Genomic DNA, 20,114 nt, shown 5'->3' with positions numbered 1-20,114 from the left:
GACCAGCAAGAGCTCAGCTTCGGAAAACTATAAAGAGTAGGAGCTCCGTCCTCCCTGAGGAACCCAGAGCCCGCGGACGCTCGGCCCCTGACCAGCAGGTCCTGCTATTTTTGCCGCCTTTGAGATCGGTGTCTATGACAAGGTCTAATTTTGGAAGGAGGAGTGGCAGAGTGGGGGGTGCTCCTCATTCCGTGACCGATGAGCTGTTATTTTCAGAGCTCCCTCCCCTCCACGGAGGGACCTCAAGGTGAATGCTGCCTGCGCGGGCTCCCCTGGGGGGACACCCAGGCCCAGGGCGGCTGCCCCGCAGTCTGGGTCCCCAGTTGCTCGGTCTCAGCTGATCTTTCTCAACTCTTTTTGTCTGTTCAATGGGTCTGATTATCCCCAAATAAAATCCGCCAATGAATTTATGGAATTCAAGCGATACTCTTCCACAATGCGTGGAAGCAAATTCATTTATATTCACCCTAATTTTTTTTATTTTTGGTGGTACTTGGTTTCCTGGAAGCCCTTCTACCTCCAGGCTACACTCCCAGACCTATTTTATACTTTTTTTATTTTTGGAAACAGGGTCTCTTACGCCAGCGAGGCTGGCTTCGAACCTGCGCGATCCTCCTGTCTCCGCCTCCCAAGCGCGGGGATTACAAGCGTGCGCCACGACGCCCGGCTATATTCACCCTAATTTTAAAATCAGTATGTTACCCATTTTTAAAAAAATATCTAGAAGGCAATGTTGGGTATGGTGGCACATGCCTGTAATCCCGGTTCTCAGGAGGCTGAGACGGGAGAATCGTGGGTTCAAAGCCTCAGCAACTCAGAGGGACCCTTGGCAATGTAGGGAGACCCTGTTTCAAAATACAAAATCAAATAAGGCTGGGAGTGTAGGTCAGAGATAGAATGTTCCTGGATTCAATCCCCAGTACCACCCTCCTTCTCAAAAAAATATAAAGGGCATCCAGGAAATTATAGAATCTGTTTCGTTACTGTTCAGACACTGAGCTAGACCTTGAGTCGCGGGTCTTAGTTGTGGAAACACTTTCCTTAAAGCTCCGTGTCTCCCGAGGCCCCTCCTTGTCCCTCCTCTCTCCCAAATCAGTCTTTCCTTCTTTTCATGGACTCTGGTAGGCTGGCTTAGCCTCATCATACTGCTGAAAGCAGTTGCCAGCTTTGTTTCCCTCTTGATTTAAACTTTTTAAAAAATATATCCTGGCATGTTAATTATTCAAGAAACGTCCGTGGGATGCCTGTCTGCTATGTACAAAGCAAGGTGGTATGCCCCGTGCAGAGCATACAGCGGAGTGGAAAACATCTTTTGCATCTTCGAAGGAATTTAAAATTTTGATAGAGAGTTCAGATTTACATCTCTCAAAACACGCAGGAGCTGGTTGTGGTTGGCGCACGCTTGTGATCCCAGCATTTGGGAGGCTGAGACAGGACGGTTGTGGTTTGTGGACAGCTTCAGCTATTTAGTGAGGCCCTTTGCAAATCAGACCCTGTTTTAAAATAAAGAATAAAAAATAGGGCTGGGCTGGGGGTATAGATTGGAGGTAGAATGCCCCTGGGTTTTATCCCCATTACCGGGGGAAAAAAAAAATACAGGCCAGGATTTAGTGCTATGGGTTCAATTTGCTGTGATCTCTTTGGAGAACAATTTATTCTGGTGGATTTTTTGTTTGTTTTATATTTTTCTTATTAATATTAATTATTATTATTAATTATTATTATTACTATTATTATTATTTTTACAGTGCTGGGGATGGATCCAGAGCCTCCTACATTCTATCAAAGTGTTTTATCTCTAAGCTGTGTTCCCTGCTCCAATAATCTATGTTTTCTTTTCCTTTTTCTTTCTTTTTATTTGATATTGAGGATTGAGCTCAGGGGCATTTTACCTCTGAGCTACCTCCCTAGTTCTATTTTTAATTTTTTAATTTTTTTTTTTTTTTGGTGGTACTGGGGTTCCTGGAAGCCCTTCTACCTCCGGGCTACACTCCCAGACCTGTTTTCTATTTTTGAAACAGGGTCTCTTACACCAGCACGGCTGGCTTTGAACATCCTGTCTCCGCCTCCCAAGCGCGGGGATTACAAGCGTGCGCCACCACGCCCGGCTTATTTTTTAATTTTGAAAGCAGGTCTCACTAGTTGCAGAGGGCTTTGCTATGTTGCTGAGGCTGGCCGTGAACCCGTGATCTTTCTGTCTCAGCCTCGCAGGTACTGTGATGACAGGCATGCACCTTCACACCTGCTAATTTGTTTTTATTGAACAAAAATAAATTTATACTTAGTTTCGCCTAGCAATTATGGTATTTCTAAAAATTTTTGCCAGAAAAATGTACTAGCCCAAGTGAAGATGTATGCACAAATGTTTACAAGTGTATGTTCTGACATTCCTTTTTTTTTTTTTTTTTTTTGGTGGTCCTGGGGATGGAACCCTTCTACCTCCAGGCTACACTCCCAGACCTATTTTATATTTTTATTTGGAAACGGTCTTTTAAGCCCGAACCTGCGCGATCCTCCTGTCTCCGCCTCCCAAGCATGGGGATTACAAGCGTGCGCCACCACGCCCGGCTTTTTACATTCCTCTATTTACCAAATATTCGCTGAACATTCCTCTCCATGAGGTGCCAAAAGAATAACCGTGAAGAAGTCAAAGCCCCCATCCTTAGGGAGCTGATTTGTCTTGGCAGAAATAACTAGGAAGAGGCGCAGAGTCCTCCCAAGGGGGCCTGGCTCGTGGCATAACAGGAATTATATAAAGCAAATAACGGGGGACAGAGGAAAGTCGTGTACAGCAATGACTGCGAAGATGCTGATATCGCGTCACACACGCAGTATCAAAGGTATGGAGAGGAGGTGTGTGCGCAGGGGCAGAGCACAGGGCCGGCCCGATCCACTGCACCGCCATGATGCGGTGTGCGTGTTAACGCTGGCGGCCTGTGGGGACCAGCGCTGGTTGGAGAGTCTGGAAGATGCTCCTGTTTGTCGCTGGGTATCTTTCTCTCCCATCGCATTTCTGAGAAAGCCTACGTTGTTTTATTTATAGAGACAGAAGCAGAGGTTGAATTTCTGGTGCCATGCACATGGAAGCCATGAGAATACTGGGGGTGAGGGAAGATCCGCTCGTTATCCATGGTAAAAACGCAGCCGGACGGGGTGGGGGGTGCCGCACGCCTGGAATCCCAGCACTTGGGAGGCTGAGGCAGGAGGATCACAGCTGGTTCTAGGCCACGTTGGCAACTAAGAGAGATTGTTTCAAAATAAAATGATAATTTAAAAAAAAAGACCAGGGCTGGGGATCTAGCTCTGAGATAGAACTCTCTGGATGTTCTCTTGGGAGCAGAGGCTCCTGGCCGCGTCACTGGGAGTCCGTGATAAGGATTTCCCGATGTTGTGGAGGGCCTTACTAAATTGCCGAGGCTGGCCTCGAACCTGAGGTCCTCCTGTCTCAGCCTCCCAAGGACTGGGATCACAGGTGTCCTTCCATCTGTTTTGAGAAGTTAGGGCCCAGCACTGAGCAGGGACTTCAGCAGTAAGCATGGCTGGAAGCAGAAAGCAACCGAACAACAAAACCGATCTATGCAGTACAGACGCCTCCGCCCGCCAGCCCGCTTCACAGAGATCCAAGGCTCACAGTGGGCAAGAGTCAAATCTGCTTCTCCCTGGCACATACTCGACATCTTTTTACTTATTTTTCTTTTCTCTTTTGTTGTATACTAGAGATTAAACCCAAGGAGTTTCTATACTTCTAAGCTACATTCCTCAGCCCTATTTTATTTTTTAATTTGGAAACAGGGTCTCGTTAAGTTGCTGAGAATCTCACTAAGGTACAGACAGAAGCTGTCCTTCAACCTGTGATCCCCCTGTCTCAGCTCCCCAAGCCCTAGGATTTCGGGCATGTGCCACTACTCCCAACTTCCTGCTGGGCATCTTGTTTCAAAACCTCCTGCTTCTGTTGAGTGCGGGCCTGGTGTTGAAAGGGTCAGTGTGACCATATGGGATTTTTTTTTTTTTTTGCCTTATGCATTATCTTTAAAAGCTGACCTCTTAAATAGCGGCTGTTCCGTGAAGTCTGCAAGCCTCTGGGGGCAGGGACAAGGCCTCGATTGTCTGAAATAATCCTGGGTAAGTCACGGGGCTTAAAGGTTTGTTGAATGGGCAAAATGAGGACCAAATAAATCATATCTTGAGCACAGAGAAGAAGAGAAAAAAATAGAGCCAGAATGAGCAATCCAGTTCTTTCCCAACGCCCGGATGGGGCTCAGGCTTCGAGCCAGTCAGCTATCAAAGGCCACAGAAGACCCTATTCCCGGGGCAAAGCCCTGGCTCTTCCCTGCACAGGAGGGGACGGGCTTCCTGAGGAAGGAGGCTCGAGAAGTGAGCAGAAGCACGTGGAGCAGTGATTTTGTTTCATCCCCGTGGTTGAGGATTCAGATGGCTCTGAATACAGTGATGCTAATCACTTCCATTTCCTATGAAAATAACCACTGGCGTGCATCTGGTGTTCAGCGAAATGCTCCACTTGGAAATTCCGCCCCAAATGGTTGATGTCTCAAGCAGTCCTCTTGTCAAAGCCAGGAGCCACAGTGGAGGGATTGTGTCAGCCCAAGCTCTGCCCACAAAGTCCTGTCTCCTTTGCGTTTCTCTTTTCCTTAGCAAGAAAGTAACCTTTCTGTCGTACCCACTCCTTCCTTCCTTTCGTTCTTTTTCTTGCTCTCTCTCTCTCTCTCTCTCTCTCTCTCTCTCTCTCTCTCTTTACCATCTAAGAAGTAAGCCCCTGCTCTCCCCCTTTCCTTGACGGTTCAGTACTGTCTGTGATATCTCTGGAACATCTGGATGACAGGAATACCCATCGCTTTTCTTGCAACTGTCAGAACATGAAGAGAAGCTGGAGACAGTAAAGACAGCTTTCTGAAGGTTTCTGCCAACATCTTTCAGGGCTGAAGTCAGGACTGGGCAGCTTGTAAGATAAGGAAGGCTCTCGTTTGAAAGTCAGGGAAGATCATGTTTGGTAGATAATTTCTTTACCCTGGGATGGTAGGGGTTCGAGTGCCAGGTGGAAGTTCCAATACATTGTCCCTGGGATAGCAGGGCCACCCCATCTCCTTGCAGCCTGAATTTAGAGCCAGACGTCATTTCTCTAATTTCTAAATCTAATTTATTTTCAGAAATGAAATTTAGCTGGGCATGGTGGCGCACGCTTGTAATCCCAGTACTTGGGAGGCTGAGACAGGAAGATCACAGGTTCGTGGCCAGCCTCAGCTACTTAGTGAGGCTGTCTGCAACTTAGTGGGACCCTGTTTCAAAATAAAGAATAAAAAAAAAAAAATAGGGCCGGGCGCATAGCTTGGAGGTAGAATGTCCTTGGGTTCCATCCCCAGTACCATATATATATCTCAGAAATGAGCCTGTCTTTTACGGTCTTCCCAGCATCCTTCGTTCTTCCTCTGAGGGATGTGTGTGTACCGGAGCTCTGGAGTCAAGGGCCAGGTCTCGAGTCCTGGCCGAGCGTTTCTCCAGCTTGGTGTCTTGAACGTGAGTTCCTTCGCTGCCATGAGTCCCTGTTTCCCACAGCCTAGGCACAGCCTGGCGCCTACTGCCAACAGAATCGAGTCAGTTGTTCTTAGCGACCTGTATTGTAAGAGGGGAGGGTCAGCGGAGAGGATTCTCGTTCACGTTAGCGATTCACTCAGTGATTTTGCCAGTTCATCCATGGATGATTCAGCCATCAACCTGCTTTTTTTTGTAGTACTGGGGATTGAGCCCAAGGGCATTCCACCTCTGGGATACACTCCCAGTCCTAGTTTTCGTTTGTTTGTTTTGAAACAGGGTCTCTCTAGGTTGCCGAGAGCCTTGCTATGTTGCTGAGGTTGGCCTCAAACCTGTGACCCTCCTGTCCAGCCTCTCGAGAACTAGAATTTCAGGCATGTACCACTGTACCTTGCCTCCAATCACACTTTATCAAGTGCCTTCTGTGTGCCCAGAATCATGGGGGCAGAAGGTATAAGAGCCAGTGCAAGACGTCGTCTCTGCTCGGCCGTCAGGAAGGAGAACTCTACTCAGAAGAGGGTCTGCTTCGTTTCCTAGAGAACGGAGCACGATGGTGGTGGCAGGTCTTCCCACCGGCCCTTTGGTCCTACGCTGTCCCATCCTGGGAAGCACAGTAATTGTTTTGTTTGTGTATAAGTTCCCAGACCTGGCTCCGAGTGAACTCAGAGTATGTAAGTGGCTGGGGTGAGTGAAGAGGGAACCTAGGAACCCTGACTGTGAAATCGGTTCAGGAGTCCAGGGAGCGGGGTGGGGGGTCGCCAGGGAGGGAGCGGATGCAGGAGACCCCTCCCCGCGAGGAGGCAAGGTCTACTTGAGGACTGGTGAGCGAAGGGAGGAGCAGTCCTGCCTGACTCTGGGCTGAGAGTCAGATTTCACAACTCTCCTTGGAGGTGGGGACTGGGGTTTAAATCCTATTTAATTAATATTTACATAAAAGCCTGTGGGCACAACTTAACCAGATGCAAAGTTAGAATCATGTGGATGATGCCCAGAGCTGGTTCTCCTTCTATTGTTTGAATGCAGCAGCTCCCTCCCCTCCTCTCTTTATTAGCAACCCCTGAGCCTTGTTAAGAAATGGCTCTTTCTGTTTTCCTTTGTACCCAAACCAGGCTGTACCTCACAGATATATATATTTGGTGGTACTGGGGTGGAACCCAGAGGCTTTCTACTTCTGGGCTATCCTCCCAGACCTATTTTCTATTTTATTTGGAAACAGGGTCTCACTAAGTTGCCGAGAGCCTCACTAAGTAGCTGAGGCTGGCTTCGAACCCGTGCGATGCTCCCGTCTCAGCCTCCCCAGCGCGGGGATGACAAGCGTGCACCACCACGCCCGGCTCACAGATGTCTTTATCCACACGTGTGCATACACACGGGAACAGAAGGAAGGTGTGGGTGTCTAGGGGGCCGCTGTTTAGTTTACAAAGTTAGACAATGAAATGAAGGCCATATCGTGTGTCTAAAATCTGCCTGCTGCTTTTCAACAGCACGCCGACTAGAGGTAGTTGTAGGCTGTGTAGCCAGCACCGATGTCTCCGAATTGTGGCCCCCAAGCAAAATCTGGCCTGGGGCCTTTTCCTTGTAAGTAAAATTTTATTGGGACACAGCTTAACTCCTACTTATTTGTGTATTGTTGGGGCTGATTTTACCCCGAAACAGCAGAGCTGAATGTAGGTGGCGAGAGGGGCCGTAGGAGCCGCACAGCCATCCACCGTCTGGCCCGGATCAGAAAGGTTTGCTTTTGTTTTGGATTACTTGTTCTTTTTAATGGCTGTATGATACTCCCGGGCTGGACATGACAATTAAGCCTGGCTGTGGCAACATCAGTTTTATTTTTCTGTTATTAAATAATACTACGACAAGAGCCATTATATACATATTCTTATATACTTTTATCCTTCAGAAACTGAGTTTCTCAACTTTAGTTAACTGAGTAAGTTTGACAAATTAAGGGATATAAATATACTTTTGTGTGGAAGAATACTGGGGATTGAACCCAGGGGCATTCCACCTCTGAGTTATACCTCCAGCCCTATTTATTTATTTATTTATTTATTTATTTATTTATTTATTTATTTATTTAAAATAGGGGTTCACTTGGTTGCAGAAGCCCCAGCTAAGTTTTGAGGCTGAGCCGGGCGTGGTGGCGCACGCTTGTAATCCCAGCATTCGGGAGGCTGAGACCGGAGGGTAGCGGTTTGCTGACAGCCTCAGCTACTTAGTGAGGCCTTTTGCAACTCAGTGAGACCTGGTTTCAAAATAAAGAATAAAAAAAAAAAGGGCAGGGGGTGTAGCTCGGAGGTCAAATGCTCCTGGATTCCATCACTAGACCTGCAAAATTAAAAAAAAAAGTTTTGAGGCTGGCTGTGAATCTGTCTCAGCCTCCAAGGATAGAAATGTACTTTTAAAATTTAAATAGACGTTGATTCACATGGCCATCCAAAATGCTAGAGCCCTGTGCCTCTCGTTGGCAGTATTAGCAGTCTGGTTTCATAGAGGGGGACTGAGGCTTCTTGGTTTGCACTCTCAAAAGTGCAGTGTCAGGGCAGGAGCCCAAGGCCCCGAGTCCTGTGCGACCTGGAGGGAAGGCACAGGGTAGGGCACTTTCCAGAGGTTAAAGCAGAAATCACCTTCCAAGCCCAAGGAGCTGGGTGCGACCAGGGGGAGGAAGGAGGGAGGTAGTCTCCAGTTCCCTGCAGAGTCGCCCACCAGCCTCGGTTACTCCAATTGCTGGGCTCCGTCTCCCATGTTTTAGCAGGCTGGGCTATGGCACTGGAATTTATTTATTTATTTTGGTACTGGGGATTGAACCCTGGCGCTTTATACCTCTGAACCACAACCCTGGTGCTGGAGCCAGCCGGCAAAGTACGGGTTCTGAAGAAAGGAGTGAGGATGAAAGAATTAAATTCTAAGAATTTAATTCAAAGAATTTTAATTCAAGCATGGAAGGTTCGCCAGGCCACTCCTGGGTTGTTATCTCTACTGGACGATCCCGGGTTCATGTCTCTTGTGGTATTTATACAGTTTCAGGTCAATCAATCCCTCGTGCCATCACCACCTGATCTTCTCAGACCTTTTACTTTGAACTTTCCATGACCCCAAACCTTGATGACTCTGGGCGACGGACAGTCAGCTGAGTCAGAAATATTCTTTTAGAGGAAAACCTTGATGGCTCCCCATACCCTAGCTCTTTTTTGTTGTTGTTGCCGAGGCTGGCCTCAAACCTGCCACCCTTCTGTCTCAGCCTCCCAAAGACTGGGACGGCAGGTGTGTGCCACCACACCTGGTAGAATGTATATTTGCAATAAGTGCAGGTGATTCTGGTCCAGGTAATACACTTTGAGACCTGGCTCTTTGGTCCTGGGGCAGAAACAAAACAAACAAACAAAAAACAGATGTATGCTTTCAGAAAGCATGGCTAAGGAGAAAAAGAAATAGAATGGTATCTAGAGAGAACACAGTATGAGCTTTGCTCTTTGAGGCTTTTATTTTTAATTTTTTTGTGGTGATAGGGAGTGAATCCAGGGACATTCTACCTTTCACCTATACCCCCAGACCAATTTTACTTTTTGTTTTGAAACACGATTTTGCTCAGTGGCTGAGGCTGGCCATGAACCTGCCATCTTTCTGTCTCAGCCTCGTAAGAACTGGGATTACAGGTGTGCGTCACAGTGCCCGGCTAGCCGTGTATGTTTGAAATGTTTTACATGTTTAGGGAAGCAAGAGCAACCGTAAGTTGTTCAGTTTTCTCATTAGAGAAAACTAGATCCTTTTAAGAAAGAATTCCTCCTTTAACACAGAGGGAGCACTCCTAATTGAGCGGGTGGAGGAGAGAGCCAGCCGCGGCCTGGCCTCTGTGCGCCTTAAGAAGGCCTCGCCTCCTCTCCTGAACCCCTAGAGCCGACACAGTGATTACAGAGCTTGTTCAAGGTCCTCTGCGGGTCTGCTCCAGAGGAATCCGTTACCGCCGCTTAGCAGAATGATTAGCGTTCTAAGCAGTTTGTATTGATTAAATAAACCTGCTTCATCAAGCAGAAAAAGCCCCAAAGAATGCAGCCCGTGTGTTTATCTCCATCTATGACGCCCAGCTCCAAAGCACACAGGCTGCCTCCTCGAGCCCCTCACAGAGGCCTCTGGCCGGCGCCGGCACCAACACCAATGGCGCCGGTGCTTGACTTTGAGAGACTCCGTGAGGACATTCATTTTGGAAGATGATTGTTCCCTTGAAGAGAGAACACGTGGCCTGTTGTTTGTCGAGGAAAAAAAAAACAACAACCCTCTAACGGTTACAAGTTCATTTCAGAATATGTTTACTGTTCATGAGATAGTTGGAATCCTTCTTTCAAGTTAGAGGCTTGGAATCATGTGTGGTTTCCCTGAGAACTCTTTGGGAGTTTCTTTTTAATGTCTGGCTTTCATGTTCTAGTGTCATTTGGAGGAGACTGAAGGGTTGGGGCTGGAGGTGGGGGCCGCGGATCTTAGCCCACCCTGTGTGGGCTGGAGATTTCCTCTCCGCGGGTGGGTTCCTCGAGGGGTGGTCTCCCTACCTGGCCCCCCTCTAGCTGTCTTGTTCATAGCTGCCTAGTACTCGCTGGCATAGCACAAGCCAGCGAGTGTGCCCCTGAGCAATGGGGTTGGCATGTATTTCCAGATGTGTTCAAGCATGACTTGCACATGGTAAAAAAATGCAAAGTCTGGGGCAGGATGTGGACTGTAAAGTCCGTCTCTCTTCCCGGCTTAATTATGCCAGGCACTGAACCTTCAATCTCAGAGTGAATGCTTTACTGGATTCTTTGATATCCTTCCAGGATATATATAACATAATAAAGCAGATAGATTTTATTAATACATTACTGGTGTGTGGTGGCACACACCTATAATCCCTGGGAGGCTGAGACAGGAGGATTGCAGGTTGGAGGCCAGCTTCAGCAACTTGTATATGTGTGTGTGTGTGTGTGTGTGTGTGTGTGTGTGTGTGTGTGTGTAGGGATTGAACCCATAGGCATTCTACCCCTGAGCTATACCCTCAACAATTGAATCAGGGTCTCACTAAGTCACTGGAGTACCTTGCTAGGTTGCTGAGGCTAGCCTGGAAACGGTGAGCCTCCTGTCTCGGCCTCCCAAGTACCGCGATTACAGGTGTGCACCGCCACACCTGGCTCAGCCTCAGCAACATACGGAGACCCTGCCTCAACATCAAAACAAAACAAAACAAAATAGGGCTGGGGTTGTAGCTCAGAGGGACAGTGTTCCTGGGTTCAGCCTCTAGAATAAATAAATAAATAAATAAATAAATAAATACATAAATACATAAATAAATAAATAATAAAAGAATTCATTTGTTCATTTATTCTACAATGAGTGAAACAGCCCACCTTCTCTGTGAAGGTCCATCCCAAGACCCCTAACTATACATACGTAGCCCCGTCTATACTGTTCTTATAAACGAGGCCCAGCCGGAGAGTGACCACTCTCTCGATGGCCCGATGGTCCCCACGCTTGCCTCTGTCCGCACAGCCTCTCCCCCGCACCCCAGACCGTGTTTAACAGCCCAATCTCGCTCCCCATAGCTGGACAATAGGCGCCTCCTGCCTGATATAACCAAGACTACAATGTAGCTCCTATAACCACAATAATAAAATAGAGCGATTGTAACAGTGTGCTGTAATGAAAGCCATTTAAAACATATGCGTCTCTGGTTTCTGGGATTTTGCGTGTGATATTTCTGGCCTGGGGTGGACGGTGTATGTCTAACACCACAGGGAGTGGAGGGCGCGTCGGGGGGACTAACTCACCCTTTTGCGTTGGTCTTCCTTCTCGAAGCAGGAGTTCGGGGGAGCACAGAGAATCGTCCTTGTTCCCCAGCGGAGGTCACGTGTTGCTTTAGGGGGGTAGTGATGCCCGCCTGTGATCATGGTACCGGAGACGCTGAGACAGGAGGATGGCAGGTTTGAGTCCAGCCTTCACAATACAGCAAGACCCTCGGCAACATAGTGAGGCTGTTTCAAAAGAAAAATAAAATAGGGCTGAGGGTAGAGCTTGGAAGTCAAATGCCCCTGGGTTCAATCCCTAGTACCATCAAAAGAAAACAACAACAAAACACACACACACACACACACACACACACAGCCACAGAACTTTTTTTTCTAGTGTAGTGCACACTTTTGGATATTTTGGCCTAAAAGACCAGTTTTAGGGAAAATCTATCCGATGAAACCTTTGTAATTCTACTGGGGTACACATTTTGATAATCGTGCCACTAAGATAGGGACCAGGAATCCAATCCAGCAAATAGAAATGTAACATGTATAAATTAAATTACCTTCTGCATGAATGGTTATATTTTTTTCAAGATGAATCTCACCGACCGTGAGTTTGGTCTCCAGGGCACGCAGCCTCACATTCTCTGTTAGTTAGACTTCACTGGTGAATGTGCAGACATTTTGCCTGAAACCATCATGCTGAAGACTTAATGGGGATGCTTTCCCTTTTTTAAAAAAAAAGAACTGCAGCCGGGCATTGTGGCGCACGCTTGTCATCCCAGCATTCGGGAGGCTGACACAGGAGGATCGCAGTTTGCGGACAGCCTCAGCTACTCAGTGAGGCCCTTTGCAACTCAGCGAGACCCTGTTTCAAAATAAAGAATAAAAAAATCCGGGCGTGGTGGCACACGCTTATAATCCCCGTGCTTGGGAGGCAGAGACAGGAGGATCGTGTAGGTTCGAAGCCAGCCGCGCTGGTTTAAGAGACCCTATTTCCAAATAAAATATAAAATAGGTTTGGGAGTATAGCCCGGAGGTAGAAGGCCCCTGGGTTCCATTCCCAGTACCACATACACACACACACACACAAAAAAAAAAAAAAAAGAATAAAAAAACTAGGGCTGGGGGTGGGTATCTTGGAAGCAGAATGCCCCTGGGTTCCATCTACAGTAACGCGCGCGCGCACACACACACACACACACTAATAATAATAATAATAATAATAATAATAATAATAATAATAATAAAGAACTTCAAGCTGGGCATAGTGGTGTATGTCTTTAATCCCAGTACTTGGGGAGATTGAGACAGGAGGATTGTTGGTTCAAGGCCAGCCTCAGCAACTTAGCAAGGCCTCCAGCAACCTAGTGAGACCCTGTTTCAAAATAAAAACATAAAAAAGGGGCTAGGGGCGTGGCTCAGTGGTGGAACACCTCTAGGTTCAACCTTCAGTATCTCTCTCTCTCTCTTTGAATGAATCGTCATCGCCCCTCCATCTTCGCTCCCTGCACCTGTTCTGCGCTAGGCTAACAGCTCGCACCGTGCTCTGACACCCCGGCTAGCAGGTGTTTGATGCCCCGTCTTTCTATGAGCAGCTCCCACAGCGATCCGCTAGGTGCGGCCGTCCACAGCCTACTGTGGTCCCTTCACGGCTCAGGATGCACGTTTCCTTTTCAGTTTACATCTTCCATCTTTGGGTAAAACATTTGCTACGTTCCTCATTGCCTACAGGCAGTTAACGAAGCCATGATGGAGAGACACGTAAGTTGCCTCTGGTTTCCACTAAGTGAAAATGCCCACTCACGTACGAGCCTGCGCACACCTACCTGTGTATCTGGGAGCCTTTTATTTCATCTCATTTCTTTACTTTTTGGTACTGGAGATTGCACCCAGGGATGACATTCTACTTCTGAGCTACACTCCCAACCCCTTTTTTTGAGAAAAGGGACTCGCTAGGTTGCTGGGAATTTCCCAACGTTGCTTAGGTTTTCCTCGAACCCGTGATCCTCTGGTCTCACCCTCACAGGTACTGGGATTGCAGGCGTGCACCACTACACCCAGTGAGTGTTTATTTCTTAATGTCTGGGGCCTTGATGCGCAAGTGTCCAGGAAATCAAAGGTTGCAAATAGTCACCTGCTGTGTGGGGGGAAAACTAAACCAGCTCATGATTGTGTCTAAGGCCAGGGCTCAGGTGAGGGCTGTATACTGTTTCTATTTTTTTTCCTATCTTGTCTTAATTTACTCTTCCTTTTTTTTTTTTTTTTTTTTTTTTTTTTTTTTTTGCGGTACTGGGGATGGAACCCAGGGGCCTTCTACCTCTCGGCTACACCCCCAGACCTATTTTCTATTTTATTTGGAAACAGGGTCTCACTAAGTAGCTGAGAGCCTCACTAAGTAGCTGAGGCTGGCTTCGAACCTGGGTGATCCTCCTGTCTCGGCCTCCCAAGCGCGGGGATTACAAGCGTGGCCACCACGCCTGGATACTCTTCCTTTTATTCTGCCTGTCCCACTAAGCTGTTGTCTTGGAAATTTCCTTCCCTATGGCCACCTTTCTCGATGTGTAGGGTAGGCAACTAGCCACGTCCTGGCCATCAAGGGAGGGAGGCACGTGTATCTTCATGTCTCCTCCTGCAGTATCTGGAACAGTGGCCAGTTAAGAATGGAGCCTCGCCCAGTAGATGGGATGTTTTGTTTGTTTGTTTGTTTTGTGTGGTAACAGGGATGGAACCCATGGGCATTCTAACTCCTGGCCACACCCCCAGCCCTATTTTTTATTCTTTATTTTGAAACAGGGTCTCACTGAGTTGCAGAGGGCCTTGCTAAGTAGCTGAGGCTGTCTGCGAACCATGATCCTCCTGCCTCAGCCTCCCAAGTGCTGGGATTACAAGCGTGCACCACCGCGCCCCATTTAGACGGGGTGTTTTTAATGGCCGTGGTCAAGCACTCCAACCAGCTAGAACCGAATATCAGCCATCAGCTCCTGTGACTGGAATGTCTGGGGCTGGCCCCGGGGCTCAGGAGGACCCTGCATCTCCGTGGACCTCAGCAGGACCCCCGGCCCTCTCTTCAAGGCCATCTTCTTAGCAGTTTCTACTTAGCGTCAACCTTCTGCCTTTCTTGTTCTGATTCTGTTTCCTGCGCCTTGGCCGCCCACAGGAATGCCCGTCATTCCTCCTACTGTGTGTCAGGGAATATTCTAGATGCTGGATACAGAGCAGTGAACAAGAAGGGCGCCATGCTGAGCTCATCCCTACCGAGTCTCTCTACTGTAAACCCTGGAATATTGTGTGTTATGGACTCAACATGGGGATTAGTGGCCCAGCCTCAGAGCCCGTGGTGAGCTCAGCCCACCAGGAGGACAGGGACTGAACCGAGCCCGAGGGAAGATCCCCCCAGGACACCAGCGTCGCCCTGGGGTAGAGGATGGTCTTGGCCAAGCCGGGAGGGGTGGCGGCTGTCTACGCGGGCGGCGGATGCCGGCTGACCCGGGCTGACCTCGACTCTCAACTCCGGTTGAGTCCCTTCAGCCTCCCCGTGGCTGACTCTCTCCTCTCTCTTCTCTCTGGTCACAGCTGCAGATAAAGATGGGCGAGCGTGCCGCGTCTCTGAGCACCATGGTGCCCCTGCCTCGCAGCGCGTACTGGCAGCACATCACCCGTCAGCACAGCACGGGGCAGCTCTACCGCCTGCAAGGTGAGCCCGGACTCCACGGCCCAGGTCCCGGGCCACTAGCATAGATCGCAGTGTCCTGGGGGGAAATGGTTTAACATGCAGATTTGTAGCTGGGCAAGGTGGTGCGTGCCTGTCATCCTGGTATTTGGGAGGCTGAGATAGGAGGATCGCAGGTTCTCAAGGTTAGCCTCAGCAACTTAGAGCCTGTTTCAAAATCAAAAATAATTTTTAAAAAATTTTTATTGGTGAGCTGGGCGTGGTGGTACATGCTTGTAATCCCAGCATTCCGGAGGCCGAGACCAGAGAATTACGGTTCGCGGACAGCCTCAGCTACTTAGTGAGGCCCCTTGCAATGCAGTGAGACCCTGTTTCAAAAAAAATAAATAAATAAATAAATAAAATTAGGGCTGGGGGTATTACTCAGAAGTAGAATGCCCCAGGGTTTCATCCCCAGTACTTAAAAAAAAAAATATCAGTGCATTACAGTCATGCATCTTAATGGGGTACAGGATGGTGGAGGCACACATGCACGCATCGCCCAATCAGCCCTTCCCCAATTCCCGCCCCATTCCCTCCGATGAGAAGGAGCACCAGCGTCCTCAGGAACTTGCTAGGAATAGATGGTCAGCCCCCTTGCTGCTGTGTGGAGTGGGGCTCTGAGGGCGGCCAGTCCCAGGGCGCAGGGGCCCTCTAGAGGCATCGTCTGAATGGTGGCTTCAGGAACCACAGTGCTGGGGCAGAGCCCTGGATGGAGGAAGGCAGGCAGGGAGCCATGGCTTCGGGTACAGTGTTCCCTGGGGCAGGGCACCCACCAGCTCACTGGAGAGAGCATAAGAACCACTTAACGTTCTACGTAAGCCTTTTCCAGTTCTTTCACCCACGCCTTTTTATATTTTATACTCAAAAGAATACCTGGCGTATCTAAGCAAACCAGAGGGCAAGCCTGCGCCAGGCACCCTTGCTGAAGCATACTCTACTAATGGGGTGCAGGGTCCCCGAACTTGAGAAAGCAGATGCCGGGCCACCCCGCCTTGCACGCAGAGATTCCCCGAATAAATGAACGCAGGCGTGAATGGAAGAGGGAAGCGAATCATGGGCGCAGTCATCCGCGCTCACTCTGTGCAGGATCCCATCAGCAGCCTCTGCCTTTCCCGCACTCGCCTCTCCCCGATGGCTGCCCCGGACCCTGCTCCATCCACAGTTACCTTTGTCATCTCTGTGCCTCGCTCCCAGTGACCCCTCAGACTCCAAGGGAGCCCCTGGGTTATGTGCATTCCTAAAATGAAATCGTCTGTGAACATCCGTGTGTGTGTGTGTGTGTGTGTGTGTGTGTGTGTGTGTGTGCTACTAGGGACGGAGCCTGGAGGCATTCTACCTTGGGGCCACACCCTTACCTCATTATTTTTTTCTTTTTCGAAAACAGAGTCTCCCTAGCTGGCTGAGTCTCAATACTTGCCCAGGCTATTCTAGAACCTGTGATCCTATTCACAGGCTGCCTAAAATTGCCCTGCTTCTCAGGGGACGGTCGGTCATTTACACAGTAAATGAGAAAATTGATGTATTCTTGTACCTGTTCCACCTGTCTCTTTTTCTTTCTTCTCTCTTCCACTCTTAAAAAAATGAAATTGCAAACAGGTAATGACCTGGTGGTCCTGTGTGTCCCATGACAAAGTCACAGATAATTTTGTTTTGCTGATGTTCATGGGTTGCGATTTCTCCGGCCAACTCACCTCTCTTGTCAGGCTGATGTTTATTAACAAATCTGGGCTGACTCCTCAGACATCACAGACCCCATAGAGAAGAATTTATTGAACCAATCTGAGAAAAAAAAAAAAAAAATCTCCGTTTCCTCTCCAATTGTAATCCCGGTGTGCCCCCTGCTGGCTGAGTCCCGAATTACACTCTTATTACTCTAGTTGGGAGACAGAGGTGCTGGTTTCTTCTCATAAAACATGAAGACATTTAATTTACCTGCCCATTTTCTGGGTTTCACACTGAAATTTTTTATGGTTAGGCAGATACAAGATTAGCATATGAAGGTGTATTTGCATAAAAACTGGAGTACATTTCTGGAAGAGAAATCATTCCACACATTGTGGTTATTTTGAACAGAGTATCCACAGGATCCTTTCAGGAATGCATTAGCTAAGACACCAAGAAGTAGCAATTCACAAATATGATCCCTGGAGTGCGAACCATGGCAGACGGCACCCCAAAAAGAGTGCTGGAGTCAGACACATTGGGGGGAATGCTATATGTTAAATTCTCCTGGGGGAAATTCAGAATGAGAATCATTATTTTCCCAGCCTCTGAGACATCTGTAGTAAAGAACGTGTTTAATGTTGCTCAAGCCTAGGTGTGCAAGTTTATTTGAACACGAAGCCCCTTTTCTCGGTCTTATTTTTTAAATAAACATTAACATAGCACCGGAGGGATTCTGAAATCTCAGATTCATTCCTCTTAAGGGAAATAAGCTCTATTCTCTGCGTGTCTTTTTAACAGCTGCTCTTTCTGGAACCTGCTAGTACTAGGCTTTGCGTAGGCATCCAAGAGACGCAATCTGACTTAGATCTCCAGGCAGCTACCCGAAAGAGGTATTTTATTCTCATTTGCTTCTAAGCTACTGAGAATTTGAAGGGCTGGTAATACATCCAGATCACCTGCTTAGCAAGTAGTTAGGATTTAAGGTTTCCGTCTGTTCATCCGTGTACATGTTCGTTTATGGAGCAAAGACTTCTTGGGCATCTGCTTTATTCCATGAACTGCCGCCGATGGCGGACGCACCCGGGGCACTGGCCAGGCGAGGCTCTGCCCTCCTGGCTCTTGGCATCCATGGAGAGTCATAGGCAATACTCCACATTTAATTTCAAGTTTGATACATGTAGTAGTGGAAAAGAAAATGTACAGGAGGAAAACGTTCCTAGAGAGCGAGGCAGAGCTGTTGGTTGGGGATAAAGAGTGAGAGAAGGGGAGCTCTTTGGATGGGGCGGTGCTCAGAAAGTTAAGGCTCGTATGCTTGTTCTTGGATGTGGAAACTAGAGCGAAAATAGGAAATGAAAAAAGACAGCAGATGAAGGAGGAGGCAGGCCAGCAGGCAGTCGAGAGGGACTGGAGGAGGGAAATCAGGAGGGGAAAGAGAGGCTTCTGGGGAGGAAGCACTTCACATAATGCTAGGTCCAGAGATGAAGGTCTCACAGAGGACAAAGCAGGTATTTTTTCCCCTCATTCTGTAGACATGGAAAACGAGTCCATGGCTGTATTCTTTGGTGGCTACATTCGTTTCTGCTGGTTCCTGCTGGTTCCAGGAGCCGTCCATTCCTGCTGTTAGAGCGGGAACTGGCCGAGGTCTGACCACAGCCAGGGTTGTTTGTGACAAAAAAACATGTAAGACTTGAGGGCCATGGGCCACTGTGAACCTTTTTCGTGGTTCAGGGATTAAGACCGACATGGTTTTGAACGTGGTAGGTGGACGCACGAGCTCCCTTGGGGACCGTCCTGTCTCCCAGGGGCCTGTGCTTGAGGCCCACAGTTACCCAGGATCCCCTCTGCTCTCTCCCCAAACCCCCACCTGTCAGCGCCTCTGGCTATTGCAGCCATTGGCCAGCAGGTGGCAGAAGAGCATCTTAGTTTTATGATACTAAGGTCTTGTATCTGCAGGGGTTAGCGGACTAGCTTGTGTGGTCCTGTTGTTCAGCCGGCTGTTTTCCTTAATAAAGTTTTATCGGGATGTCTCTGCTTCTCCACTGAATGTTAACTATGGCTACCTTTGCGGCTCAGGCATCTGTCTTAAATGAGAAAGTTTTCCAAATCCCATATGATGGCACGGAAGAACTCTTTCTCCTGTACTTTGTTGACTTTGCTTGGCTTAGGACCTAACCTTGAAATAATTTTTTAAAAAGGATAAATGTATTTTAAGAACTTCTCCTTCACACTTAGAGCAAAATGACCAAAATCTGAGCAAAATATTTTCTTCTTTCTGGTTCGATTTCTAGAATGGTGTCCGTGCAAATGTTTACAACCCCGTGTTTCTCTCTCATCCCCTCTGAATAGCTTATGTATAAGAGTTGCTGTAGATGGAAAAAAAAAATAGAGAAGGAAATTAAGCGAGGTGTGGTGGTGCACACCTGTAACATAAGTATTTAGGAGGCAGAGACAGGAGGATTGTAGGGTGAAGGCCAGCCTCAGCCACTTAATGAGAACTTGTTTCAAAATAAAAATAAGAGCCAGGTGTAGTGGGGGCACGCTTGTCATCCCAGCATTCGGGAGGCTGGGACAGGAGGATCTAGGTTCATGGACAGCCTCAGCTACTTAGTGAGGCCCTCTGCAACTCAGCGAGACCCTGTTTCAAAATAAAGAATAAAAAACAGGGCTGGGGGTGTAGCTCACAGGTAGAATGCCTCTGGGTTCCATCCCTAGTACTGCAAAAAAAAAAAAAAGGGGGGGTGGCTAGGGGTGTAGCTCAGAGGTAGAACACCCATAAGTTCAATCCCCAGTACTCTTTAAAATAGGAGGAAATTAACTCCTAAAAGACTGAGCACAGCATAAGCCAAAGGCCACACACAGGTGGTAAGTGTGCAATCTCCCCTGCTTAGTGTGCACCACTGCTAAGGAGGCTTAGGAAAGACTCCTGCTGTCACGAGCGTGTTATTTATTTTCACTGAATAGAAACTTGTTCCTGGCTAATTTGATTCGACAGTGGTCCTTCTTTCTCGACACATAACTGCTGCTTCTCGATTCTTTTTGGGAAAGATGTCTCCAGCCCTCTGAAGCTTCATCGAACAGAGACTTTTCCCGCCTACCGGTCTGAGCACTGACGGCAACTGCCAAGGATCCTTAACACACACGGGACGGGCCGGCCACGGATCCACGCATGGGGTCACGGAGCCACCGCCGGGGCCACGGCGGAGAAGAGAAGCCGCTGGTCCCGGCCAATCGGGCGATCGTCGGGAAACTCTGCAATACGATACATATTTTTTTCTTTTCCCTTTTCTTTTTTTTTTTTTTAAATGAAGTCTTAGCCTGGTTGAAACACACTCTAGATATCGATTCCCCGCCCCCTTTTACAACGGACAGCAAGGAGCCGATGCTGCCAAATGATTTTCTATTGTAGATCCCTTGTCCCTGAGCTGCTTCTC

General features: G+C 48.2%; 1 protein-coding gene across 2 annotated transcripts in view; it reads left to right on the top strand.

Annotated features, from left to right (window-relative positions):
• The window catches only part of DOK5 (docking protein 5), a gene marked incomplete at both ends in the record, with an annotated part of 129,393 nt that extends 109,600 nt beyond the window's left edge, over positions 1 to 19,793 (top strand). Inside the window, 2 exons of one of the 2 annotated variants that reach the window (XM_080716329.1) lie at positions 14,886 to 15,000; positions 19,729 to 19,793. In XM_080716329.1, coding sequence (XP_080572455.1) covers positions 14,886 to 15,000; positions 19,729 to 19,793 — 180 coding nt within the window. Of the gene's footprint in view, positions 1 to 14,879; positions 15,001 to 19,728 lie in introns of both variants that reach the window. The other variant, XM_080716328.1, reaches the window with a different exon arrangement.
• Between the last annotated feature and the right edge of the window lie 321 nt (positions 19,794 to 20,114).

This window comes from Muscardinus avellanarius, assembly GCF_963383645.1.
Source record: "Muscardinus avellanarius genome assembly, chromosome: 19".
Lineage (NCBI taxonomy): Eukaryota > Metazoa > Chordata > Mammalia > Rodentia > Gliridae > Muscardinus > Muscardinus avellanarius.
Note: the sequence above shows the minus strand (reverse complement) of the source record. Positions and strands in the feature narration are given on the sequence as shown.